General features: G+C 50.7%; 1 protein-coding gene across 4 annotated transcripts in view; it reads left to right on the top strand.

Moving 5' to 3' along the window:
- ARHGAP32 (Rho GTPase activating protein 32) overlaps positions 1-27,885 on the top strand; it is a 191,773-nt gene that overhangs the window by 128,694 nt on the left and 35,194 nt on the right. For 2 of the 4 annotated variants that reach the window (XM_054176225.1, XM_054176224.1), the window contains 2 exons: positions 656-706; positions 27,506-27,655. In XM_054176225.1, coding sequence (XP_054032200.1) covers positions 656-706; positions 27,506-27,655 — 201 coding nt within the window. Of the gene's footprint in view, positions 1-655; positions 707-13,321; positions 13,495-27,505; positions 27,656-27,885 lie in introns of those variants that run through there. The other 2 variants (XM_054176226.1, XM_054176227.1) reach the window with 2 other exon arrangements.

Genomic DNA, 27,885 nt, shown 5'->3' with positions numbered 1-27,885 from the left:
CCTGCTTTAGCAGGGGGCTGGCCTGGATGATCTCCAGAAGTCCCTTCCAAGCCCCACTGTGGATTTGGTGTTTCTCAGGAAGGACTCCTTTTGTCAGTGGGAAAACTTGGCCCTGAAACAGTGCTGGGTTTGTGCTGAGGATGGGCAGCAAGATGAAGCAGCTGCCTGTGAATGTGTAAGGAACCAAATGGCACAAACCCTGAATTTACAAACCTGGGAGGTGCTTTCTGTTGGAAGTGGTTGGCATTGTCCATCTCTATCCAGCAACATAACATCCTGCAGCCCCTCCTCTGACTCATCCGAGTGCTTAAACGTGGCCTTCACCACAACCACATGCTCAGCAGAAGCAATGCAAACAAATCCTCTGCTTCTCTGCCTCGCTCAGCAGGGTTGAGCCTGGTGCTAAAAGTTCGCTCCTGCCAAATATCTGGGGGTTTGGGGAGCTGGGACGTGCTGGGTGGGAAATTCCTGGATCATAAGGAACTTCCCAAGTGTTTAGGGTCTGAAGCACCAAACAGCGTGAAGGGCTGGGTCTGTGGTCATGTTTTGCACCGAGCCTAGCTGAGCTTGACATGAAATGAAGCCATCTGCAGGGGGTGCATGTTTTAACCATTCTGTTTGTTTGTTTTCTTTTTTTTCACTGACACCTTCCCAGTCTCCCTTGCCCACGGAGCCCGGCCGGCGTCCTGGAGCTACTTCCCCCCTTGTACGGTTTCATTTATGCCTTTTCCCCCCTTCTTTCACTCTTTCTCCCTCTGTGTTTTTTGTTTTGCTTCTCCCTCTTGTTGTTCTTATACCTCACTGTTCTCCCTCCCTTCCCTCCCTTCCCTCCCTTCCCTCCCTTCCCTCCCTTCCCTCCCTTCTTCTCCCTATGTCTAGCTGCCTTCCTTCCTTCCTTCTCCCTGCCTCCCTTCTCCCCTCTCCTCCCCTCCTTCAGAACAGGACAGTCAGCAGCACTGATTCTTTGAAAGACATTCAGGGAAACCAGCCCAACCCTGAGGTGCCTGTTAAGAAACTGAAGAGTTTTTAAAGAGGCCATAAAACAATGCAGCAGGGAGACAAAGGAGCTGATTTGAACTCTTCAGTTGGAGATGAGAGATCCAGCAGCCAGGGAATAGTGAAGCTGGGGTAGAGTTTTTGCAGGATTGAAGCTGGGGTAGAGTTTTTGCAGGATGAGGGCAGAGTTTATTGCTCTGCCTGGCTGTACTCACTGATAAATAAGTAACCTGCCACAAGTGAGAGTAGTGAATGCTGTTAAGATCCAAGGAGCTTCCTTTGGACCTACAGGGATGGAGGAAAGATTTTTTTTAACGGGTTTTTTATAGTCAAATTCCTTGTATCCATGAGCCCTTCCAAGATGCCACTCCTCCTGAGGACCAGTAGCTGCTAACTGCAGATAACAGAGGCAAGGTTGAGCTTTTTTTTGCTCTTTTTTAAGATGAAAACAATTTCTGGTTGCTTGCTGCAGCCTGGAAGGAGAGGATTCAGAGCCAGCCTCCTTACTGAGCTGGTTGTCAGAGAAGAGTTCAGCACTGGAGCAGGTAGAAGGCTCGTTAGTGGTTCATCTTGTTTTTCCTGTGCAATGAATCTCTTTGGACAGCCACATCCCTTTGTGAGTCATGGCATTGCAACAGAGACCAGAAACCTGGCCATGGCCACGCAAGGAGATCGTGTGCCACAGCCCTCCCAAGCCTGAGCACTCCTCCTCTGTGCCTGTGGTCTGCACTGGCTCCTCTTGCTGAGACTCTTCCTGGCTACCAAAGCTCATGGTTGTGCATCTTCTCTTACTGGCAGCCTAGGGAGATACTTGGTGTGGGGAAGCTTTGAGGCCCTGGGCAGGTGTTGCTGGTGTTAGGAGGGAAGTTACTTTTTGGCCTCAGCTTTTAGACACTGAAGTTGGCTTCTTTTTGGCCCTCACCTTCCCCAGATGAAGCAAACTGAGATCTGAATAAGGAGGCAAGGGGTGAAATATGGTTTGGAAACTGGGACAGAGTGCCTCAGAAAATGAGGCTCTGAATCCTTAGTCTTCCAACTGTACTAAAGACCACTATTGTGCAAGCTGCAGCTATCTTTAAAGTCACTGATTCATCCATTAGTGTTTGCCAACCTAAACTGAGATCTAGTGTATGGGGTTTTTTAACTCTTTCTACAGAGAAACCTGTGCTTATGGTGATATGGGAACTGCTGGAGTGGGTCCAGAGGAGGTCACAGAGATGATCAGAGGGCTGGAGAACCTCCCCTGTGGGGACAGGCTGAGAGAGTTGAGAAGAGAAGGCTCCAGGGAGACCTTAGAGCAGTCTTCCAGTACCTGAAGGGAGCCACAGGAGAGCTGGGCAGGGACTTTAGACAAGGGCTGGGAGTAACAGAACAAGAGTGAATGGATTGAAGCTTGAGGAGAGGAGATTTAGACTGGAGATGAGGAGGAAATTCTTGACAGTGAGGGTGGGGAGACACTGTGACAGGTTGCCCAGGGAGGTTGTAGGTGTGCCCTCCCTGGAGGTGTTCAAGGCCAGGTTGGATGAGGCCTTGAGCAACCTGGGCTGGTGGGAGATGTCCCTGCCCATGGCAGGAGGTTGGAACTGGATGATCTTTAAGGTCACTTCCAATCTAAAGTATTCTCTGACTCTATGAATGCATGAATAAGTGGAGCTGTGCTGAAAGTGAGCATTAAGCCTGCTTCCACTGCTCCCACCTGAGCCAGCTTTAAGCCCAGATGTTCAGGTACAAGCACAAGTTTTCATCCCCAGCAGCTCAAGTTTTCCTGGGCTTTGGCTGTTAGTTCCCTGCTTGTTTCATCTCGCCTCATCTTTTTGGCTATTTATCCTGTGAGCTTGGCATATCACTTCACTCAGACTTCTTTTTGCACATAAACACTGCTAGATAAGAACAGTTCAGGCCTAGAAGATGCCAGAGAAGCAACACCTTAGGCTGCTTAACCCTGCAATCTGGATTTCTCTAGCCCTGTTTCTCTCACTGCTGTCTCTACAAAGTGCTAAGCCCCCAGGAGACGTTCTGGGAGGTCGGTTTGGTTTAACTTTGTCCTTTCTCTTGCCTTCTGTCTGTCCCTCTGTCCTCTCCTCACCTGACCCTAACCATGTGCAGATTTGGAGATGGATAGTGTAAAGCCAGGTTCTGCATGTGTTACAGAGGCTCTCAACCAGTCCCAGCTGAGCTCAGGTAGAGCCCGTTGCGTGCGCTGAGTCTCTCAGTGTCCTAACCAAGTCTAACACTGTGTGTGGTAGCAATAACCACTTACTAACACCCTAGTTTGCTTGCAGAAGCTAGTTGTAGTTGAAATAGTTTATTATTCACTTATTCATTATTTTTTGTTGCTTGAGTATCTGCTGACTGCTAAAGCCAATGCAGGATTCTAAGAATCCACCTTAGAATCAGAATTGTTTGGGCTGGAAAAGGCTTTGAAGCTCATCAAGTCCAACCATTCTCTAGCCTTACCAAGTCTGCTGCCCAACCATCTCCCTTAGCACCATATCAAAGGGATGGAAGTGATTCCCCTCAAATCAGTCAGCCCAAATCTTAAGGGCACTGCTCAGCAAGCATGGCTCTTGCAGCGTGATGCTCTGCAGTGTCAGTGGCCATGTGGCTGTTAGGCTGTGTATCATAAATCAGCTGCTTCTCCCCTTGCCAAACTGCTGAATTCACAGGATCACACAATGCTAGAGCTTGGAAGGAACCTACAGAGACCATCCAGTCCAACCTCCCTGCCAGGGCAGGATCACCCAGGGCAGGTCACACAGCAATGCATCCAGGGAAGGTTTGAATGTCTCCGGAGGAAGAGACTCCACAGCCTCTGTGGGCAGCCTGCTCCAGGGCTCTGCCACCCTCACAGTGAGAAAGCTTTTCCTTCTGTTCACATGGAACCCCCCATGCTCCAGCTTGCCCCCTTTGCCCCTTGTCCTGTCACTGGACATCCCTGAGCAGATTTCTGTCTGCCCTACACTGCCCTGCACATCTTTATCAACAGGAATGAGGGCACCCCTCAGGCTCCTGTGCTCCGAACTGAAGAGCCCCACCTCCCGCAGCCTTTGCTCTGCAGGGAGACGTTCCACTGCCTTCAGCATCTTTGTGCCTGTGCTGAACTCTTCAAGCAGTTCCCTGAGGTCCTTCTTGGACAGAGGGGCCCAGAACTGAACACAGTATTCCAGATGTGGCCTCACCAGGGCAGAGTAGAGGGGGAGGAAAACCTCTCTGGACCTGCTAACCACAGCCCTTCCAGGCTTTCAGAATGATATGTTCAAAGAGTGTGCCAAACCCTGTTTGTGGAGGAAAGAAATTGCTTGAATGAGAGAGAAAAGCAATGTGGTTAAGTGCTGCAGATCTATGGCAAAGCAAAGGACCCCAGTGTGTGCCCAGTTGCATGGTGACAGCAGAAAACAACTGTCATGAACACGTCACTGGGCATTTCAAACCTAATATTAAGTCAAATTGAAGTGTTCCAGTGGAACTGTGGAACTGAGATGGGTCTCTGGTACATTTTAGGTACCTAAACAATTTGAGCCTCAGTTATTGAGAGGTGCCTGATAACAGACATTTCAGCTCTGCTTAAATGATTTTGTTTTCCTGGAGCTCCTGAGCACCTGAAAGAAAATGGGAGTGGAGTTTAAGGAGAGCCTGAGCAGCAAGCTCTGTTAGCGATGCTAATAACTGTAGCCAGTCAGAGCTCACATTGAACCATAGAATCAGTCAGGTTGGAAAAGACCTCAGAGATCAAGTCCAACCTATCACCCAACACCTCCTGACTAACTAAACCATGGCTTCAAGTGCCACATACCATCCCTGGAGGTGTTCAAGAGGGGATTGGATCTCCACCACCTCCCTGGGTAGCACATTCCAATGGTCAACAGCTCTCTCTGGGAAGAACTTTCTCCTCACCTGGGGTCTAAACTTCCCCTGGCACAGCTTGAGACTGTGTCCTCTTGTTCTGGTGCTGCTTGCCTGGGAGAGGAGACCAACCCCCTCCTGGCTACACCCTCCCTTCAGGGAGCTGTAGAGAGCAAGAAGGTCTCCCCTGAGCCTCCTCTTCTGCAGGCTGCAGCTCCTGCTGCCCACAGCGCAGGGATTCCATTTCACTGTGTGCAGGAGTCCAATATTGGTGCAGCTCAGGGATATATTTTTTTTTAAGCCCTTGGGAAGTGACAAACCTCTTTGCTAATTCCATTGCATCCTCTTGCAAATCTTCTTGTGGCTGTCTCCAGGCAAAGCTCCCCTGAAATCCTGCTCTGCATTTCCATTGTCGCCCTTCTAAAGCTACCAAAAGGTGGATTTCTCTCTTAGCCAGGCTTTAAAGCTTGATTTCCCTCCTGTGTTTCATGCTTCCTTTAAGTAAAGCAGGACTTTTTTGTACTTCATTTCACTTTTTTTAAGCAGTGTTATTTTGCTGTTAGTTTACCTCTTGGTTCCCTCAGGAGCACCGAGCTGGGCCTTCCATCATAGTATCATAGTATCAGTCAGGGTTGGAAGGGACCACAAGGATCAGCTAGTTCCAACCCCTCTGCCATGGGCAGGGACACCTCACACTAGATCAGGCTGGCCAGAGCCTCATCCAGCCTGGGCTTAAACACCTCCAGGGCTGGGGCCTCAACCACCTCCCTGGACAACCCATTCCAGGGCTTCACCACTCTCATGGAGAAGAACTTCCTCCTCACCTCCAGCCTGAATCTCCCCACCTCCAGCTTCATTCCATTAATGAATGTTTGCATTCATTTCTGTTGCACTGCTTGCTTTCAGTGCAGCAAATTCTGATGAAGTGCTGCTGTAATCTGAATGGCTCCAGTAATTACCTGGCTTTAGGAGAAGGGGATTTATGGTGGCACACAGCTAGGAGATGTGCTGCTGCTGCTGCTGCTGCAGTGGGTAGTCTTTGGAGGGCTTTAAATTTGTCTACAGAACTGCAGAACAAATCCAGGCTGCAGCAGTGTTTTGCTGCTGGATTTGCATTTCCTTGGAGTCCTCCTTACTCTTTCCTCTCCTTTGTTTCAAGTGATTTTTTCTCCTCCCTCCCCCCCCCCCTTTTTTTTTTTTTGCCCTTCCTGTTTTTTTGGCAGAAATAGAAAAGGATGAGAAGTGTGGGCTGATCTGTGGAAGTGCTGCTATATTCAGGATTCATCTGGTCTCCTATGAGAGTTGCACCATAAAAATCTGTGATTCTGCTGGAAAAGTCTGAGAACAGCTCCCCAGAGCCTGTGTGCTAGGGACAGAGGCTGACAGAAACTCTGGATGCTGCGTGCCCTGGGCAAGCACTTGTGCTGAGCATCCCTGCACCTGGGCCAAGGCAGCTCCTGCTGTCAATCCAGGCTGGGGGTGAGGGGCTGGAGAGCAGCCCCAAGGAGAAGGACTTGGGGGTGCTGGAGGGTGCAAAGCTGGACAGGAGCCAGCACCAAGCGCTGCCAGCCCAGCTCCAGCCCTGTGCTGGGCTGATCCCCAGCAGTGTGGGCAGGGAGGGCATTCTGCCCCTCTGCTGTGCTCTGCTTGAGACCCCACCTGCAGTGCTGGGGCAGCTCTGGAGTCCTCAGTACAGACAGGGACCTGTTCGAGTGGGGCCACAGGAGGCCACAGCAATGCTGGGAGGGCTGGAAGCCCTCTGCTGTGAGGCCAGGCTGACAGAGCTAGGGTTGTTCAGCCTGGAGAAGAGAAGGCTTCAGGGAGAGCCTCTGGTAGCCTTTTAGGTCTTAAAGAAGATGAGGATAGACTTTTGAGCAGGGCCTGTTGTGACAGGACAAGGGGTGATGGTTTGAAACTAAAAGAGGGAGACTGAGACTGGAGAGAAGGAAGAAATTGTTTACACTGAGGGTGGAGAGACCCTGGTCCAGGTTGCCCAGAGAGATGGCAGATGCCACATCCCTGGAACCATTCCAGGTCAGGCTGTTTGGGGCTCTGAGCAACCTGCTCTAGTTGCAGATGTCCCTGCTGAGTGCAGGGAGTTGAATTGGGTGACCTTGAAAGGTCCCCTCCAACCCAAACCATGCTATGATTCTTCCTCCCATCCTCCAAGAAGGGAAACGTTGCTAATTCCAGAAACAAATGTCATGTGTGCAGAGCAAGAAGTTCAGAGGGATAAGTTCTTGTACATGAGCATTGCCTTGTAGCCCCTGCAGTCATTTGCAGAGGATTGAGTGTAAAAGGGGATTGTTCTGATGACCTTTTGGCTTCCTGGTACAAGATCAGTGACAGCGCAGGTGCAGGGCACAGTGAACTCTCTGTCTCCAGCTTCAAAGCAGGTTTGCTCTAGTGTTTGTCATGGCACAGCTGAGTCTCTGTAGGTGTAAAAAGAATCACATCCAGAGCTGACAGCTTCTCTGCCAAGACAAAAAAAACCCAACAACAAAAAGCCAGCAAAGCCACCCAAAACACCCAGTCGGGGGAGGGTGGGCACAGCTGTCCTGGCAGAAGAGCTCTACCAGCTGAGAAACATCTCCCAGCATCTCCTGCATCTCCACTGGGAGGCACTACTGGTGTAAAAACAGCGTTGGGAATTAGCCTTGGATGTCGTGGAGTCACAGGGAAATGCCTGAACCACAGGTAGAAGGAAGAGACAGATTCATTTCTGCCTTGCCTGCAGTGCAACTCCTTCCTTGTGTGGGGTCACTCACAGCCCCTGAGGCTTTCAGGAGACAGCAGCTGCAGCCTTCCCACATTTCTGACAGGTACTGTGGATTATGCTACTTGAGGAACTGGATCCAAACATCCCACTTGCTCCCTTTCTCTTCCTTGAGTTCCAATTCCTCAAGTACATGGGAAAAGAAAGGGAGCAAGTGGGATGTTGGGATCCCTGCACAGCCTGTGTGTGCCTCAGCTTGGAGATAAGGACATGGGTTGAGTGTTGTGGAGGTAACAAAGAGCTGCAGTCCTGGTTGTGGTGGTTGGAGCTGGGTGTGCTTCACCCATGCTGAGAGGTTGAGTCCGCTGCTTGTGAAGGACAGCAGCAGACCTTGGCTGAGTGCAGAGGTGTTGGAGGCAGCAAAGTGCTGCTAATAAGGGCAGCTTCCTTCTCACGCGTTCTGTGCTGTGTTCTTGCTCTGCCTGCTCTCCACTCACTCAGGGTGGGCTGGGCTGGGGGGAGTTGTTATTTTTAAACTAGGTTTGGTTTGGGGTTTTTTCCCCCCCTTTCTAACAAGCTCTGTCAGAATGGGGCTGCAGTAATAGCTGGGTCAAGCAGAACTCAGCAGTTATGCTGAGAGCTTTGCAACAATGAGATAAAGCAGATTTGTTGTGCTCTCCTTGTGAATCCCAGCAGGGTGGGCTTGGAAGGGACCCTCTGGAGATCAGCCAGTCCAACCCTGCTGCTGAAGCAGGGTCACCCAGAGCAGGTTGCTCAGGATCACCATGTCCAGGTGGGTTTGGAATCTCTCCAGAGGAGACTCCACAACCTCTCTGGGCAGCCTGCTCCAGGGCTCCAGCACCCTCACACCAAAGAAGTTTCTCCACAGGTTTAGGTGGAACCTCCTGGGTTCTGGTTTGTGCCCATTGCCTCTTGTCATGATGCTGGGCACTGCTGAGAAGAGTCTGGCCCATCCACTTGCCCCCCACTCTTTAGATCTTGATAAGCATTGAGAAGATCCCTTCTGCTCTTGTCCAGGCTAAACAACTCCAGAAAATCATTTTGCCCTCTTCTTGGACAAGCTCTGCAGCATGTTTCCACCATAATCCTACACAAGGCAAGACTCTCCCCTGCTCTCCTCTCTGTCTCCATCTCTCTCTCTCCTCCCTCCTTTTCTTCCCCTCTCCCTGGCAGTGGGTTTAGCTGCTGCAAACTGCAGAGCACAGCCTTACTGTGGCCTTTAGGACTTGCTTTGCTAGCTCATGAATCAGCCTGTGCCTGTGATTAATTCAGAAGACTTTGCTGAGCTGAGGTTTCATCTGCCAGATCTCATTTAAGAACCTGTGTCAGTGCTGCACTCATTCTTCTTCAGCATTTAATGCTGTAACACCAGTGGGAAGCCTGCCTCAAGTTCTCTGCCTTGTTCTCATGGGAACCAAGAGGCAGGTGGAAGCCCTCCGTTACTGGCAGCATTCCTGACTGCTTTATTGCCTTGCTAAATGGAATATTTGGGATCATTTTTCTTGCAAAGCCAGCAGGCCATGGCTGCATCCACCAGGAGACTGAGTCACCACAGGGTTATCCAGGCACCTTGATGTCAAACCTGGGTTTCTGTGAGGTCTGTGAATCAAGTCACATCATAGAATCAATAAGGTTGGAAGAGACCTCAAAGATCATCAAGTCCAACCTGTCACCCAACACCTCATGACTACTAAGCCATGGCACCAAGTGCCACATCCAATCCCCTCTTGAACACCTCCAGGGATGGGGACTCCACCACCTCCCTGGGCAGCACATTCCAATGGCCAACAACTCTCTCTGGGAAGAACTTTCTCCTCACTTCAAAATTAAACTCCCCCTGGTGCAGCTTGAGACTGTGTCCTCTTGTGCTGGGTGCCTGGGAGAAGAGACCAACCCCCTCCTGTCTACATCCTCCCTTCAGGTAGTTGTAGAGAGCAAGAAGCTCTCCCCTGAGCCTCCTCTTCTGCAGGCTAAGCAACCCCAGCTCCCTCAGCCTCTCCTCACAGAGCTGTGCTCCAGACCCCTCCCCAGCCTCCTTGCCCTTCTCTGGACACATTCAAGTGTCTCAATGTCCTTCTTAAATTCAGGGGCCCAGAACTGGACACAGGACTCAAGATGTGGCCTAACCAGTGCTGAGAATCAAATCAAATCATTCAAGTCATTAAGGGCTGGACCAGATGATCCTTGGGGTCCCTTCCAGCCTGGCATTCTGTGACTCTGAGGTTGCCCCCTGGCAGCCTGTTGCATGCTGTGCTGTTCTCTGGGGGCAGGGGGGTTTAACCTCCCAGTCTGCTTTTATCTGTAATCTTAATTGTCTCTGTCTGCTTTCATCTATAATATTAGCTTCTCCCCAAAAACTCTTAATTAAATGAGAGGGATTTGCATTTTTGGGGAGGGTTCTTTTTTGTGTGTGTTTTATCTGGGGAGAATTTGATTGCAGGATGAATCCAGCTGAGTTAGAAGCAAACCAAAAAATGCTGGCTGCCTGGCTTCTATTAATGGCTTGAAGCTTCCTTCAGTGGTTCCCTCTGGAAAACAGGGAAGTGGAGAAGCTGCAGGGTGTATTAATGTCATTTTTTGTAGCTTACTTTGCTTTCCCAGAACTTCCATGTGAAATAACTTTGGGAGGATAGGTTAAACTTCAGGGTGCTTGAAGGGTCTAATTTATGACAAGTATGTGGATGGAGCCTTTTTGTCTATGAGCCAGCAGTGTGCCTTTTCAGCCCAGAAAGCCAAGCATCAAGAGAAGCACAGCCAGCAGGTTGAGGGAGGTCATTCTCCCCCTCTCCTCCACTCTGGTGAGATCCCACCTGGAGTACTGCATCCAGTTTTGGAGCCTCTATTACAGGAAGGATCTGGAGGTGCTGGAAGGTGTCCAGAGAGGGGCCATGAGGATGAGCAGAGGGCTGGAGCTCCTCTCCTATGAGGACAGACTGAGAGAGTTGGGTCTGTTCAGTCTGGAGAAGAGGAGGCTCTCAGGAGACCTCATTGTGGCCTTCCAGTATCTGAAGGGGGCTACAAGAAGGCTGGGGAGGGACTTTTTAGGGTGTGAGGGAGTGATAGGACTGGGGGGAATGGGAAAAAAATAGCAATGGGTAGATTCAGACTGGATGTTAGGAAGAAGTTGTTCCCCATGAGGGTGGTGAGACACTGGCACAGGCTGCCCAGGGAGGTGGTGGAAGCCTCCTGCCTGGAGGTGTTTGCAGCCAGGCTGGAGGTGGCTGTGAGCAACCTGCTGCAGTGTGAGGTGTCCCTGCCCATGGCAGGGGGTTGGAACTGAATGCTCCTTGAGGTCCCTTCCAATCCTGACAATTCTATGATTTCAAGTGCTGAGGCTTGTCAGATATTTAGGAGAAATAAGAGGGCATCCCAATACTGTTCAGTCCCATGGAGGGCAAAGACCCCTGTGCAGGGCAGAGCCCCTCAAGCTCCAGAGCCAGGGGAGATGTATCTGTGCTGTGCTCTGAGCATTCTCTGGGAGCTGTGATGGCAGTGCTGTGCCAGACACAGGCTTGTTGTAGCCACGTCCCTGGTGGCTCAGGTTTCATTCCTAAAAGCAAGGTGTTTTGTTACAAGCATGAAGTATTCTTCTTTACAGGAAGCTGAGTGCAGGTGGGGGAAAGGTGGCCCATTGTGCACCGTATAGTAAAAGAGCTCCTCAGGCAATGATCACATCAGAGCAATCATTTGCAGAGGTTCAAACCTACAGTTGAGGGAGCTCTGTGTCACTGAGGATGCAGCTGTTGTGTCCCTGCTGCATTCATCCCCTGTTTGTGTTGGGATTTTCTCGTTGGGTTTGATAGGAGGAACGTGCCTGGTATCAGGAAGAAGGTTTTGTGTTCAGAGTTGTACATAAGACATCTAGAACCAGCCTTAGGAGTCATGCTTGGCTGCTAAGGAAAAAAGTCATGTGATAGATAGTGTGATCATTGTCCAGGCCAAACAATTCCAGTAATACATAGCACATCTAACAAGGAGCTGGAGAACCAGTCTGATGTGGAGATGTGAGTCAGCAAACCGTTTAGCAGTGAACACATCTGCTTGGGGAGAAACTATGGGCAGCAAAAGAAATGAGTTTTACCCTCCTGGTCATCCAGATGTCTGCATAAATAGAAGCAGATTCCTCTTTAATCCTCCTGACCCTGAGGTTGTCCACCTTATCTGGTGAGCCCACATTTCAAAGTGTGTGACAGCAGTTACTGAGATTGATGAATGGCACTGCAGCCTCCTGTGAGCCCAGGGGCTTGGGGGTCAGCAGCAGCTTTTATTCCTCAGGCATGCCATAAATGCAGGTAACACCACCACCCCCCCAAAAAAAAAAAGCTAGAAAGCCTGGCTGAAGTTTCCTGAGCCCTGTGACCCTCCTGGCTTTGGTCCTTGCTGCTTGGTGCCTGGTGTGGCCAAGAAGGGTTGCTGATAAAGTCAAGTTAGGGTGCCTTCTGCTTTCTGCTCTGGAGTGTTGGTGAGATGGTACAGGCAGGTTTTGGAGCTGGGCTGTGAAACTAGGTCACTGTAAACTCATCTGTGTCGTTTTACTTTGGTGTTTCACATAGCAGAACTCCAGCAGAATTTTGAGCTGGGTTTGTTCTCAGTGAGCTGATCAATGCAGCTGCAAATTGTGCTGGTTAACAGCCACTGGGGGTGGGAGGGGACAGCTCTGTGATTAGATTAACAGAAGGCACATCCTGGATGCAAAGTGTCACCAGAGCTCAGGGGCAGGTGGGGCTCACCTGAATGTGGTCCAGTCTGCAAGTCTGGATAGGTTTCAAAGCATTCCAGCACGCTCAACATCTGTCCCTTCTTTTTGGACATGCTGAGGCAACCTTTATGGGCTTGAGGATTTGCAGTGAGGGACCTGTGCTTTAAGAATGGCACAAACCTACCCCTGAGCTCTGCAGCCTGTAGATTGGGGTTTCACCCTCTCTCTGATGTTCCTCTGTAGCTTTGGTGGCATGAAGGTGCAGTTTAGCTCCATGCAAGGGACAAGAAAGCTGTGGGTTTGACTCAGCAGTGCTGGGTTAATGTTTGGACTTGGATCATCTTAAAGTTCTCCCAACCAAAATGATGTTATGACCCCATGGATAAACGTGAGTGTAGCTCTCCTGGCCCCATTCCTGTGTTTTCCCAAGGCTCTCCCAAGCTGGGAGACAGTGCAGTGGTGACCTGACTGTGCTGTTTGATTTGATGATCTTAAACATCTCTTCCATCCAAAAGGATTCTATAATCCTATGGATAAACTTGGGTGCAGCTCTTCTGGCTGCATTCTTGCTGCTTTCCTGAGGTACTCCCAAGCTGGAAGAGGATGGCAAGCAAGAATCCATCCCGATAAGAGAGATGGAGGGGAGGTCATGGGTGATGTTGAGAGAAACCAGAGGTCTGACACTGCCCAGGCCGAGCTGTGTTTTGCTTTCTTTCCCCTTCTGCTCCTCTGCCCTTTGCCCACTGATGAACCCATGGCCCAGCCGAGGTCCAAAGGGCCACGGGGGAGGGAGGGAGGGAAGGGAAGCAGGGCAGGGAAAGAGGCCCCGCACCTTGTCCCCCCTCAGCCCCACTGCGGCTCAGCAGAGCATCCCTGAGGAGGAGGAGGGGAGGAAGGACGCCCCGGCTGTGCCCGGCCCCCAGCCAGGAGCTCCGGCAGCCGGCGTGGAAAGATCCACCTGCGGGAGGTGGAGCCGGGGCGGACGGGGCCGGGCTCTCCGGGGAGGGGCCTGGCAGGAGCCGCAGAGGCGGCTGCACCCTCCGCCAGCCTCCCGGAGCCGAGCCGGACCGGACCGGACCGCAGCGAGCCGCGCCGCGCCGCCCAGCACCTCGGCTCCTCCGTCCCCTCCTGGGCAGGGGCGGGCAGAGCCCAGCCTCAGCCCCCCCGGGGGACAGAGCTGCTCGGGAGAGCGTCTCGGCCCCACGACCAGGAGAGGAAGGTAAGGGAGGTCTGGGCTCTAGCCCCTGCCCTCGCTCAGCGCCTTTCTTATGTAAGACTCGCGGAGTATTTTTAGGTCCCTGCGCCCACTTGTTGCTTAGTAACTTGCCAGGTATTTAACGTGCGGGTTGGGAGCATTTAATGGCTTTAGATGAGGATTTTTTTTCCTCTTGTCTGGCGATGTTGCTCTGGGGAAGGAGGTGACTTTGAATCGTTGCGGTTGGAAAAAGACCTTTCAGGTGGTCGAGTCCGGCTCTGCCAGGGCAGGTGCCAAACTGTGTCCCGTGGCACCACATCTCTCTGCCTTTTAAACGCCTCCAGGGATGGGGACTCAGCCACTTCCCTGGGCAGTCTGTGGCAGCGTTTGAGAGCCCTTTCCGTGAAGAAACGGTGGGCACATCCTGGGGGTCAGACCCCCCCCCCAGCTGGGCACAGCAGGGCCAGGCTGCGCTGTACGGTGCCCAGCACGCAGGTCTGTGTTGCACAGGAGGTTGTACCTGGAGTGGAACTGCCTTTTATACCGAGGGTAGTGCAAGTGAGGTGCTCAAATTGAGGCATCTGGTACAGGGGCAGTGCAAGCAAGGCTCTCGAATTAACTTCAGTTGTGGTAGAGTAAGTAGCCTGGGATCACGTTAGCCTGTGGCATCACCTGTGTATGCAGATCGCTGGGATCACGTTTTCAGGCAGATCACTGGGACTGTGTGTTCATCCAGATGAGAAAGTACCTGCTCCTCAACCAATTTCCAGTGCCACTCTGGCCTGGCACCTGCATGTAGACCCATTTGCTTCTGCGGTGGGAGGAGATCCTCAGGGACCTGTGCCCTTGGGCAGGTTACCTGGTGTGGTGGTTGGCTTCTCTTGCCAACTGGAGATTGATTGACGCCTCCTACTTCCCCCTCTCCCTCCCTCCCTCCCTCCTTGCTAATTGTTTTACTTCTGCTTCCCTTTTACTCATCTCAGGGTTCAGGTTTCTGTTGCACTTTGGTACTCACCAGGTCTGTAGTTGTAAACTGGTCTATTGGACTTACAATAAGGCCATGAGTGTGCAGTGAGCTGGAGCTGTTAACAGGAACCTATTTCATGTCTGGGGTGATTTGTGTGAAGCTTCCCACCCAAATCCCAAGGGAGAAGGAATTTCAGCTTGAGTGCCCTCTCCAGCTGCCTGCCTGGTCCTTGAGGTTGGGGAGGTGAGAGCTCAGCTCTTCCTGCAGGATTTATACCCAGCTTCCAAAGAGGCAGCTGCCAGATGGGACTGCCTGGAATTTGAATTTCAATCGATTTTTGCATATCCCTTTATCTTCTGGTTCCCCCTCCCCTTCCTCAGCCTGCCATAGGATGCATTCCTAAGCATTAATATTATGGATGCTGTTGTTGAGGAGAAGAGGGGGGTGGGGGTGGTGTTTCCTATTTAAAAAGGCTCCTCCTTTGTTTGTGGGAGCCCCAGGGCAGTGAATCCTTTCTGGAAAATAACATTCCCAGGGAGGGAGAGTTAGGGTGATGGTAGGAGACACTTTGCAAGTAGCCATGGCTTGTCTGTTCCTATTTGTTCAGAAAACCTCCTAGAAGCTATAGTCCATTTTAAGGACTAACTGCCCTGCAGGATCTTATTATTTATGACAGGCAAGACAGGAGGCCTTCCCCTTCCACTCTTCCCTGACCTCCTTTGTTCTGGGCATGGTAAAAGAGTCTCATTGGAAATCAAAGCTCCGGTCTGGTAAGAGAAAGGGAAAGAATAAAGCAGGCGAAACAATGCAATATCTGCATTCCTGCATCTTAAAAAGCAGATTTGGTGCACTGTAAGCCCCCAGTTGGGCCCAGTTTTCATTTTCAGTAAAGCTTTACTTCACTTCTTCAGCTGGGTAAGGAGAATGTACAAGAAAAAAGATGTTTTTATCCTCTTTGGAGCTATTTTGTCCTGCTAGTGCTGTAGAAAGTGACTGTAACACGAATGAGGCTCATGTTCCTTGTCTTCAATCTTGTTTTCACTCCAGGTGAGGGGGAATTCTGCTGCCACAGGCAAAATCATCTCAGGCCTTAATGCAGGTGTTGGTAGCTACAGTATAAGCAGTTTGGAAACTCAGGGTTGTAAACAAGAAAAGAACCAGGGCGATACGGATCCTGGCAGAGTAGGTCAGTGTGAGTTGCAAGGAGCTGCTCTGGGTTGTAAACAGCTGCCCTGCAGCTAGTGAAAATGGAGATAAGCATCTTCTGGAAGGGATTGGGAGAGCACCAAGGATCTTCCTTGCCACACTGGGAGCGCTGCATACTTCAGAGGAGTCTGAGGTAAGGGCTGTGCTCTGTGGTTGAAGCTAAGGGAAGCAGTGTGCTTTGGCCTGGCTCCCTTCCTTGCTCCAGGTGGATTGCTCATCCCCCTTCCTGATGGGATAAAAAGGCTCCTTCCCAGTTTCTTCCTGAGGCCTTGCATAAGAGCAGACACCCTCTCACCTCCAAGACTGGGCTCCATCTGCCAAACTCCCCATTATTCAGCCTCAGTTGATTCATGTCAGGTCTGCTCTCCCTGCCTGCCTCCTCCCACCAGCCCAGCTGGAGTGTGCTGCCGTGCAGAACCGGAGCGACTGGCCTGCCACCGCCACTCCGGTTAGCCTGGTTCAGCTGCTGCCAGGCCGGGGCTGAAGGCTGATCTGCCTGTGGATGATCAGTGAAAGCTCTGGGCCCTGTGTGTCTGTGTGTCCAAAGGGCTTAGATGTTACTCAGGGCTGGCTTGGGTTGCTCTCAGGCTTTTGGAAGCTCCCCCGAAGCGCTGCTACCAGTTGTGGCAGAAGGAGACATAGCGTGGGTGAGGCTGTGCTGCAGCTCCAGAGCCTTTAATAGCCTCTGCTATCAGGGCAGGCTGAGGGAGATGAGGTTGTTCAGCCTGGGGAAGAGAAGACTCTGAGGGTACCTTAGAGCTGCCTTACAACACCTGAAGGGATCCTACAGGAAGGCTGGAGAGGGACTTTTCATGAGGGTGTCTAGAGACGGGACAAGAGGGAATGGTTTAACCCTGAGGGAGAGCAGGGTTAGACTGGAGCTGAAGAAGAAGTTCTTCAGTATGAGGGTGGTGAGACTCTGGGGTAGGCTGCCCAGGGATGGCTTCTTCCTGGAGGTGTTTGGCCAGGTTGGATGAAGACTTAAGTCCAGTTGAGAGGCATCCCTGGCCATGGCAGGGAGGTTGGAGCAGATGATCTCTGAGGTCCCTTCCAACCTAAGCCATTGTGTGATTCTATGATTGATCAAGGAGGAATGCTGCCAACAGGAAATATGTGGCATTTTCCTCACTGGAGACTGTTGAGAAGGAGAAACTTTTGGCAGAGATGGCTGGGGTGAGAGTTGAACCTCCTCAGGTGTCACTTAGTGGATTAGGTGACATCTTGGCTCTTGATTATTATCTAGCACACAATCACCTGGTTGATCTTGATGCTTGTTTGCTTGTTGATGCTTACCTGGCTGTCCTTAAGGGTACTGCACCACCTGAGGAAACCTGCACATCAGTAACACCTCCCACAGGACACAGTGCATCACCTTTGGGGTTGGTCTAAAATGAGGTTTCTTCTTAGTGTGCATTCAGTGCTCCACAAGGGCTTGAGGACACTTTGATGTCTCCCTTATTTATGGGTGCAGTGTGTGCTTGGGTATGCAAAGTCCAATGATGGTGATCTCCAAGTGAACATGGGTGAAGGATCACCACTGGCTTCCTAAAAAGCAGGTCTGAAGTTTGGTTACCTGAGCCAGAACGTTCATTTTTCCAGTGTGTCATTGATCTCCAAGCAAAAGGACCACATTAAACCCTGCTGGAACACAGAGGCTTAACACAATGTAGTGTGAAGGAAAGTGAAAACAAGATCTTTCAGGTCTCTCTCTTGCTGGTTTTCTCCTAGCTCCACATTTCCCAGTTTGTTCCTCTTGTTTCCTAGTCCTGCTGCCGGCCTTCTGGCCTCATTGTGTCACCTGAACTGCTGACTGGGTGCTAAATGACATCATCTCCATCATTTTATTTGCAACTCCCACTTGTTTTCCAGTTTGGGCCTCTGATAACTGGTTTGCATTGACCTACAGCCCTGTGTGTTGCCATTTCCTCACCTCCAGTTGCAAACCCATGAGGCCCTTGTGATCCCTGACTGAACCCATCCCTGCTGCTTTGTCACTCAGACCTGTCTTAGTCAGCATTTTCCAGACACAATTCCAAGATTAGAGTGAATAACTAGACCTTGTCAGCCCTTCTAGCTTAGAAACCTCTCTCCTTTCTCAGGTAGCCTTCAGCTAACTGATTTGTCTCTCCTAACCACGTGGCCCTTCCCTCAGAGTTGCTATCCTGGACTTCAGGAGATTAATTCATAGAATGGTTTGGGTTAGAAGGGACCTCAAAGATCATCTTTCCTGCTGTGGGCAGGGACACTTCCCACTAAACCAGTTTGTTCAAGGCCTCATCCAACCTGGCCTTAACACCTCCAGGAAAGGGGCATCCGCAGCCTCCCTGGGAAACCTGTTCAGTGTCTCATCACCCTCACTGGAAAGAATGTCTTCCTAATCTCCAGTCTGAATCTGCCTCTAATTCACAGGTGTCCTGTGGTCTGTTTGCTCAGGAGATCAGCTCATACTTGTCTTAGTGCTCCCTTATGGCTTTAGAGTCCCATCACAAGTTCAGGCATAGCGTTAACCTGGAAAGTATTGCGGGTTGCTTGGGATCAGGCTTTCCTCTCTGTGCATAGGTGACACACATGCATCTAGCTAAGCCTGTGGTGATCATCCTTATCCTGTTATAAACACTCCATAAATTTGTCAGGAGTTGGCAATGAAGAGCATGGAAAGAGGTTTTTGCTGTGGTAGGTGATGGATCTTGTGTGCATTTTAAACACTGACAGAGAGAGAAGGAAGAAACTTTAGTTGAAGGTAGTGGGATGCTGGCTGAGGTTGCCTGGAGAAGTGGCAGATGCCCCATTCCTGGAACTGTTCCAGGTCAGGTTGTTTGGGGCTCTGAGCAGCCTGCTCTAGTTGAAGACATCCCAAGAAGACATGCAGGGAGTCGAGCTGGGTGACCTTGCAAGGTCCCTTTGCACCCAAGCCCTTCTCAGATCAGCTCCTTGCTACTGGACTTTGTAAATAAGAGCAGCAGCACTGCTTATCAGAGTTAATGACCTGCCTTCCTCTCCTTGTGTCTGCTGGAAATACGTGCTGCTGCTCCTCACCACAGTTCATTTTAATGGCTTTTCTCTAATGACACTGAAATTCATCACCTTTAACAAATTTGGTGGTTTCTTAGGGCGTCGTTGTCAGCCAGGCAGAAGATAAATGCTGCAGCGTCAGAAGGTTCTGTACAGAGCGAATCGGTCAAGACACCTTGGTGAAGGTTACCAAAGATAGAAGGCTATTTTACTGTAATTCTCAATTCCATAGCTTTTAAAATCTCCTCCTGACAATCTTCATGACCAGCAAGGAAGCCCAGTGTAGAGGTCAGCCTTGATGTGGCCCTGGGCAGCCTGCGAGTTGGAAGTGTCCCTGTTCACTGCAAGGGGGTTGGACAAGATCATAGAATCATAGAATTGTTAGGGTGGGAAGGGACCTCAAGGATCAGCCAGTTCCAACCCCTCTGCCATGGGCAAGGACACCTCACGCTACATCAGGTTGCCCAGAGCCACATCCAGCCTGGCCTTAAAAACCTCCAGGGATGAGGCTTCCACCACCTCCCTGGGCAACCTGTGCCAGTCTCTCACCACCCTCATGGGGAAGAACTTCCTAGCATCCAATCTCAATCTACCCATTTCTAGTTTTTTCCATCCCCCCCAGTCCTATCACTCCCTCACACCCTAAAAAATCCCTCCCCAGCTTTCTTGTAGCCCCCCTTAAAATACTGGAAAGCCTTTGAGGGTGCCTTCCAACCTCATGCAATCTGTGAACCAATGAGATTGCTGCAGTTATTGATGTGATGCTGGTGTTGGTTCTTCTTCAAAACCAGTGTCCTCTTCAAGGACAAAAAGATGGTGCTTGGTGGTGCCTGGTTCCAGATCCTGGTGGGGTTTTTAGGGCTGTCTAACTCAGCTTCCAAAATAGAATCTGCTGTGGCAGGAGGGAAGGAGTAAAATGTCTTGTTGCTAAGGAACATGACAGAGAACTGGGAGATGTGACTCAGTCCTTGGCTTTGTATCATTTCTCTTCAGCAAGATGTGGGTCCACAGAGCCTGCTCCTCTATGTGTGAAGGGATGGATGATATTAAAAATATTTACTGGGGTTTTAAGGAGGGGCTGAGAGAACTGAGGCTGGTGGGGAACCAGCTGAACCCAGTCCTCTCACACCGTTAAATGTCTTCCTGAGTGTTTGCAGATAGAAGGAGAAGAGGAAATATGTGGGAAAACCAAACCCAGCTTCTCATTCCCTGATTCCTGCTTCTGCTCTTATTTTGTTTTCCCAGTGTCTGTCACTGCTCTTTCTCTCCCTGCAGCAGAGTTTAATTTTAGAGGAGAATGAATCCTGAGGGGCCAATAGCCTGGAAAAATTTTGAGCTTGACCTGCTGTAAATCTCTCTTCAGAGAGGATGGATTTCACTTTTGTTTTGTCATCTTCACTGTGCTTTTCATACAGCCTTCCCAGCCCTTCTCCCCTCTCTGCCTGGATATTGCTGTTTGTTGATGTGTTTTGAACTCTGCAGCCACGTGTGTGCTTGCTCTTGCCCTTAGCCCCACTCCCTCCTGGCAGCAGGGGCCAGCTGGGTTCTGCCATATGTCAAATCACTGCCAGTAAGAGGAGAAACAAACATGCTGGGCTGTGTGGGGCAGCAAGCACCCTCCAAGAGCTTCTCTTGGAGTCAGAGTTGACAAACCCTGCCTTAGAAAACATGTTGCTGACAAGGGTCCTGCGAAGAGGAGCTCCAAACCAAAGCAGTGATAGCAACAGGAGATCAGGCAGGTGTGCTTTGCTCGGCTGGCTTTGGTTTCCCTTGGCCAAACCTAGGGAGGTTGCAGGGGGACAGGCAGTGGGTTTGTGAGCGTGTCCTATGGGAAGCTGGAAGAGGGGAGATTTAGGCTGGAGATTAGGAAGACATTCTTGACTGTGAGGGTGGTGAGATACTGGGACAGGCTGTCCAGAGAGCTTGTGGATACCTCCTCCCTGGAGGTGTTCAAGGCCAGGTTGTATGGGACCTTAACCTGGGCTGGTGGGAGGTGTCCTTGCCCATGGCAGGTGGGGTTGGAAGTGGATGATCTTGTAGCTCCCCTTCCAACCCAAACCATTCTAGGCTTCTAAAAGGTGCCAGAATATGTTGGTGAGTCACCAGAAGCCTGGATGCCCACTGAGCCAGCACTTAACCTTTGTTGCTCACATGCAAGACCTGAAATCTGCTCTTTGCTTTTCTGTTGCTTGCTTCCCCTGGTCGCTGAAAAGAGACAGGGTGTGTGGGATGGGAGCTGCTGGCCTGGGCTGCAAGGCTGACTGTGTTGTGTTTTGCTCTCAGCAGAGCCTGTGTGTCATGGGGGTTTGCATACTGAAGAGGGAAGGAGCAGGCTGCCCAGAGAGGTTGTGGAGTCTTTCTCTGGAGGGATTCCAAACCCACCTGGCCACTGGGCTCCTGGGCAAGCTGCTGGAGGCACCCCTGCTTTAGCAGGGGGGTTCAACTAGATGATCTCCAGAGGTCCCTTCCAACCCCTGCCCTGCTGGGATTCTGGAATTCTTTGAAAAGACTCTCCTGTTTGATCACCATGATTCAAAGCCAAGGAATCAGGAGCTGTTTTCCATCCCTTTCCTTTTGTTGGCAACAGTTTGGGCAATTTCGTTCAGGATTGCATTTTAGAAGTGCTCTCAGGAAGAGTTCTGTGGCCCAGACATGATTCTTGTGCAGGTTGGGCTGAGATACAAGGTCTCACTGGTCTCTGCACTGACCTGATGGGTGTAAATCCTTATCTTAAAGGTGTCTTCCAGCCCAAATGTTTCAGTGATTCCAAATCCAGAGTAATCTGCACAGGCACAGGAGGAGTCAGAAGCTGGTGTTCCATGGGTGGGTTGTACCTCAGTGAATTCAAGGCATTTGCCAGCAGGCTGAGGGTAGTTCTGCAGGGAGCTCAGCATAAGAAGTTTCCTGCACTCTGTTCCACCACCCCCTCACTCTGGCTGCCACAACTGCTCATGCTGTAAGAGCATCAGGTTCAGCAGATTAGTTGTAATCTGGGTTGCTGCAGTGGCTCAGCTCACAGTGCAACCTCATGGGAAGGTGGAGGAACACAACAGGAGGTGCCACAGTGGATGGGAGGGCAGCAAGTCAAGGAAGAGGCAAGAGAGACCTTCTGAGGAGCAGCTGAGGGAGCTGGGGTTGTTTAGCCTGGAGAAGAGGAGGCTGAGGGGAGCAGTCTCTACAACTACATGGAAGGAGGTTGGAGTGAGGTGGGGGTTGGGCTCTTCTCCGAAGGCAAATGTGATAAGACAAAGGAACAAGTGGTAGGAGAGCAGATTTAGACTGGAGGTTAGGAAGAAATTCTTGACAGTGAGGGTGGTGAGACACTGGCACAGGTTGCCCAGGGAGGTTGTGGAGATGTTCAAGGCCAAGTTGGATGAAGCCTTGAGCAACCTGGGCTAGTGGGAGGCGTCCCTGCCCACGTCAGGGGGTTGGAGCTGGATGATCTTTAAGGTCTTTTCTAATCTAAACCAGTCTATGAATCTATGATTGTGTGGTATGATGAGGAAATGGCCTCAAGCTGGGCCAGAGGAGGTTTAGGACATTCAGAAAAATATCTCCCCCAAAAGGGTTGTCAAGACCTGGAACAGGGCTGTGCTGGACTCCCCATCCCTGGAGGGCTTTCAAAGCTCTTTAGATGTGCTGCTGAGGGACACAGTTTAGTGGTCACCTGGCAGTACTGACTTAGGGGTTGGACTCCGTGACCTGAAGTGGCTCTTCCAACCCAAACATTCCCATGATTCTGCAGCCCAAGAGATCCCTGTGAGCTGTCAGTGGGTTGCCAAAGTCCCCCAGGAGAAGCAGATTGTGCTGAAGAGCCACAAAACTGCCCTGATGGCTGACACCTTTCTCCAGGAAATGGGCTGCACAAATTGTATCCTGCAGTGGCTTCTCAGTCCCTGGCATTGAGGGTGAACAAGCCCTGCCTTTAATGAAGTAATTGTTGGTTAATGGATTTTATCAATGGCAGGGGAATTTCAGGCCTCACCTCCTACAAAAGCCTGGTGGTATGGCAACAACAGCATGGCTGGATTGATGAATGCTCCTCAGGGAGGTACAGACCATGGCAGCCTCCCAAACCCACAATGAGCTACCTGGCACAGCTGACCCTTTTTTTTTCTTCCCTCCCTTCCCACCACACAAAGGCTGGAGCCAGCCTGGTTCTGTCAGCTAAGGCTGGGATATTTTTTTCTCACTCCTAAGTGACCTGTTGGTGCCAGCAAACCTTCCAAAGCAGCCCAAGCTTGGGTGGGGTTTTTATTGTTTGGGTTTTGATTGGGGTTTTATTTTCAGCCAATTTCACTGTGGAGAGCTTGATGGAATATTTGCTGGTGCAGGCCAGGGTGTTCAGCCAGAGCTGCCTTTCTGAGGAAAATCAGCCCCTGCCCCTTCTAGGAAAGCTTCCATTTCTTGGTCAAGAGTTTGTCTGAGAGTGGTTGAACCTGAGGGGGGAATTGATATGGCTAAGTGTTGGTATTTGGGAAGGGGTTTGGTAACCCAGCAGTATCTCTGCCACCGTGGAAAGTTGTCTGGTGGTGATGCTGCTTTGAGTCTGAATTCACTGCCAGGAGGGAGCTGGGGTTGTTCAGCCTGGAGAAGAGGAGGCTCAGGGGAGACCTTCCTGCGGTCTACAACTGCCTGAAGGGAGGTTGGGGCCAGGTGGGGGTTGGTCTCTTCTCCCAGGCAAGCAGCACCAGAACAAGAGCACACAGTCTCAAGCTGTGCCAGGGGAGGTTTAGGCTGGAGGTGAGGAGAAAGTTCTTCACTGAGGGAGTCATTGGCCATTGGAATGTGCTGCCCAGGGAGGTGTTCAAAAAGGGATTGGATGTGGCACTTGGTGCCATGGTTTAGTAGTCATGAGGTGTTGGGTGACAGCTTGGACTTGATGATCTTTGAGGTCTTTTCCAACCTGATTGATTCTATCATTCTGTGACACTTGACCACCTCACATGGAGACCTGAACTCACAGAATCACAGAATGCCAGGTTGGAAGGAACTGCAAGGATCATCTGGTCCAACCTTTCTAGGCTGTGAATGGGTTGGATTTAGCATATCCCCCCCTCATTTATGGGACAAAAAGGGTAGAAGAAGGCTAACTGCTTTATCTAAATCACCTTTGTAGCAATTTTAGGTTTGTTTCCTTGATCCCCTAACTCCCATTGTTCACTGATTCTGAGGGTTTTGAGAGTGGCAAATGGTTTGTTTCTGCTCTAAAGGCTGTGCCTTGCTGCCATCCTTCATGAACTCTGGGGGGGTTGAGATGGGGGTAGGAGTGTGGGGCAACTGCTCGTGCAGGTGCTGTCACCTGTGGGCCAGCAAAGGTTTAGGACCAGTCTTTTGGAGCAGAAAACATGTGCTCTGCGGGATTCTTGGTAGCCCCTTTGGCATTATCCACAACCTGGGCGTGCTGTGCTGGCTTCCTCTCCAGCAAAATGCACCAGAACTGCAATCTCTTTGCTGCTTTGAGGGTCACACGACGCCGGGGGTTGGGAAGGTGGATGGAAAGCGTTTCACTTCTATTGCTGTTGGCAGCAGGACAGCATACCTGCCAGCCTCCTGAGCTCTGGCAGCTTATGAGGATGGCTTATCCTTATCAGACACCTACCTGCTTTTTTGTTCTCTTCTCTAAGCTGTCAGCACAGCTCGGATTTTCTCCCTGTTCTCTCTGTTTTTTCCCTTCCCCACCCCAGAGAAGCTCAGCTCCTATCAGTGAATCATCCCTGCGTAGGTATGAACCTCTGAAGTCAGTTTAGCCTGAGAAGCTCTCATCCAGAGCAGGCAGTGATTCAGAGAAGAGAAAACTCTCTTCCACCAGGCTGTTGGTAAGGGAATTTGTGGTGACTGAACCTGCTGGGGCATTGCCCTGACAGTGTCCTGGTCTGTTGTGGTGTGAGTGGAGGAGGCTGCTTAATGATGCAGCAAACAAGACAATTCTAACCTGTGGCTTAAAGGCAGGGCAAACTTGTGGGGTTTTAAAAGCTCAGGTCTCCCTTCTGGTTAGGAGTGTAAAAAAGGAGCATTACCAAGCAAAAAGGACATCACTGGATCGTGGAGGTGGATCCATTGCTCATTCTTCTGAGGTGACACCCACAAGTCACTTGCTGACCTGGTCACCAGCTTTAGGATCTCTGCAGTCCTGGACCTGGCTGTGTTTTTCTTCCCTTTGAAGTCCATTTTCTGATGGAATCATTTAGTCCAAGCAGATACTTCATGGAATGCTGCATGCAGAAGCCTGTGAAAGGATTCAGATTCACTTGCTGACCTGGTCACTAGCATTAGGATCTCTGCAGTCCTGGACCTGTTTTACCTCCATTTGAAGTCCATTTTCTGATGGACTCATTTAGTCCAAGCAGATACTTCATGGAATGCTGCATGCAGAAGCCTGTGAAAGGATTCAGATCCACTTGCTGACCTGGTCACTTGCTGACCTGGTCACCAGCATTAGGATCGCTGCAGTCCTGGACCTGGCTGTGTTTTTCCTCCCTTTGAAGTCCATTTTCTGATGGACTCATATAGTCCAAGCAGATACTTCATGGAATGGTGCATGCAGAAGCCTGTGAAAGGATTTAGACTCCTGCCTAGGTGTTAATAATTAGTAGTCTGTTTGAGGGGTGTAAAAGTGTCTGTCTCAGGTCTAGCACCTCCAGCAGCAATTTCACAGGAGCCTGAACCCTTTGAAATGCCACAAGAGGCAGGATGAGGCTCTTGTCTCCATTTGTTTTTGAGCAGGGATGGATGATAGGAGGTGATAAATGAGCCATTACTCCATGGATCCAACCAGAAGCTCTCCTGACTGTGTCTGGCACGTTGGCACAATCTGTTCAGTTACTGTGGGATTAAATAAACCAACCCCACCAAACTGAAAATGTGCCTTCAATTAAAGCCCCCACAGCCACAGTTTGTCATGCTCAGAGCTTCTGCTTGTTGTTAAGTGGTTTGGGTTTGGTTGCTGTGGCTTTTGCTGGAGGTTTGGGGGTTGCAGGTGTTCAGATGGGACTGGGCTGCTGAAGATCAGTGTGGTGTCAGGGCTGCTGAAAGAGGCTTTATCCAAGACACAGAAATATGTTAAGGTCCCTGCAATCAGGGTTGTTACAAAGAGAAGGGCTGAAGCAGCACCTGGTGAAATGGAAGGGAAATGCTCAGCTGTTGAAAGGGATTAAATCATGACAGAATTCATTTTGCTTGGGAAGGACCTTTCAGATCATCAAATCCAGCACTGCCAGGTCTCCACTAAACCATGCTCCCAGCACCACATCTTCATGGCTTTGAAGCCCCTCCAGGGATGGGGACTCCAGCACTGCCCTGGGCAGCCTGGTTTAGGGCTTGACAGCCCTTTTGAGGAAGAAACTGTACCCCGTGTCCAACCTAAACCTCCCTTGGTGCCACTTGAGGCCATTTCCTCTCATCCTTGTTCCTTGGGAGGAGAGACAGACATCTTCCTGTTGCTCCAACCTCCTTTGAGGCTTTTCTTTTCTGATTACCCTGCTGGGATTTGCTGTCAGTACTTGGGGATTTAATGCAGGTTGTCTCTCCTCTGTGGGATTTGAGGCAGGATCGGAGGAGTGATGGCTGGAATTGCCTTGCTGTGCTGCAGGAGCCTTTACAGCTTCCTGGGGCTGTAAAGGCTTCCTCACAAAGCTCAGCCTTTTCTACCTAGTGATTTGTTCTCCTCAGTGGAGCTCTTCTGTGGAAGTCAAACTGCTTTTAAATCATGGCCACAATGGCACTTTTGTTGGGGAGGCCAGAGCCCTCCCTCTTCCAGCCTGGGCCTCAGGAAGAAAAGTTGACATTCAAGGGCATTGTTCTGCTTCCATTCAAACCTGCTGGGCCTCTCCTCCCCTTTTGCAGGAGTTTTATTTGTGTCACCCACTTCTGCCCTGTGTGGCTGCCCATGGCACTGGTGGGGGGGTTGTTCCCCTTAGCCAGACAGGATGCTTTGAACAGAGGTTTCACCATAACACAGAGACTATGTGGCATCACGTGGAGCAAGAGGTTTGGAGGGATGGCTCCTGAGCTGTGTTTTCACTTCTTTGTAGTCTTGTGTTTTTATTTTGAGGAGGATAAATTGCACCTCTTCAGACCAGCTGCCTTGGGTTTCTATTGAATAAAGCAAAGACAGAAAAACAAGTGCAAAGGCTTGAGAAGATTCAAAGAGGACTCCTGAAAGGAGGTGGTAGCAAGGTGGAAGTTGGTCTCTTCTCCCAAATAACAGATGATAGGACAAGAGGAAACAGCCTCAAGTTCCACCAGGGGAGGTTTAACTTGGACGTGAGGAACAATTTCTTCACTGAAAGGGCTCTCCAACATTGGAATGGTCTGCCCAAGGCAGTGGTGGAGTCACCATCCCTGGAGGTGTTTAAATGGTGTGTGGACCTGGTGCTTAGGGACATGATTTGGTGGTGACCTTGCAGTGCTGGGTTGAAGGTTGGACTGGATGATCTTGAAGGTCTCTTCCAAGCAAAGGTATTCTGTGAGTCAGTGGACAGGAGATGACTGGGTGTGTGAGTTTGGCTGCCTTCACTTTGGCAGGGATGCAAACCAGAGCTGTCAGGTGCTGCCCATCAGCCATCTCTGTGACAGAGCCCTAGGATGCTCCACCTGGAGCTGCTCTGCAGCTTGAACCTGTCTTTGTGCTACCTTCTCCCTTCACAGCTGCCCCTTGTTAGTTCCGTGCCGGCCAAGACGCCGAACCCCAGCCAAGGCTCTGCTTAGCATCTCACCCTGGAAAATCTCTTCCTGCAGATAATTGATAGGAGCACTTTGACAGCTCTTACGTGCTGTGTAGAACGTGTTGTGCTTGGCCCTGCCCAGCTGGGCCAAAGCTGAGATGTTGTGCTTTGTTTTGTTGTGCAGTGTCAAAGAAACACGGCAAGCTCATCACCTTCCTGCGGACATTCATGAAGTCGCGCCCAACGAAGCAGAAGCTGAAGCAGCGGGGGATCCTGAAGGAAAGAGTCTTTGGCTGTGACCTGGGAGAGCACCTACTCAACTCTGGCCATGATGGTAAGGAGCCATCCTTTCCTGAGCTCTTCCTCTGCTGGGAATCTTGTTTTAGCTCCAAAGGGGGACCGGCTGAGAGAAGCGCAGCAGAAATGGGGTGGCTGAAAGGTAAACGCTGCTAAGAAGCATCGTGGGAGCTCTGAGGATGGATGGAGCTACTGGAGATGAGCTCTTTAAGCTGGAGGAGGGGAGATGTAGACTGAAGATTAGGAAGAAATTCTTTAGAGTGAAGG

The sequence above is a fragment of the Dryobates pubescens genome, chromosome 34 (genome assembly GCF_014839835.1).
Source record: "Dryobates pubescens isolate bDryPub1 chromosome 34, bDryPub1.pri, whole genome shotgun sequence".
Taxonomy (NCBI): domain Eukaryota; kingdom Metazoa; phylum Chordata; class Aves; order Piciformes; family Picidae; genus Dryobates; species Dryobates pubescens.
This window is presented reverse-complemented; position numbering and strand designations above follow the sequence as displayed.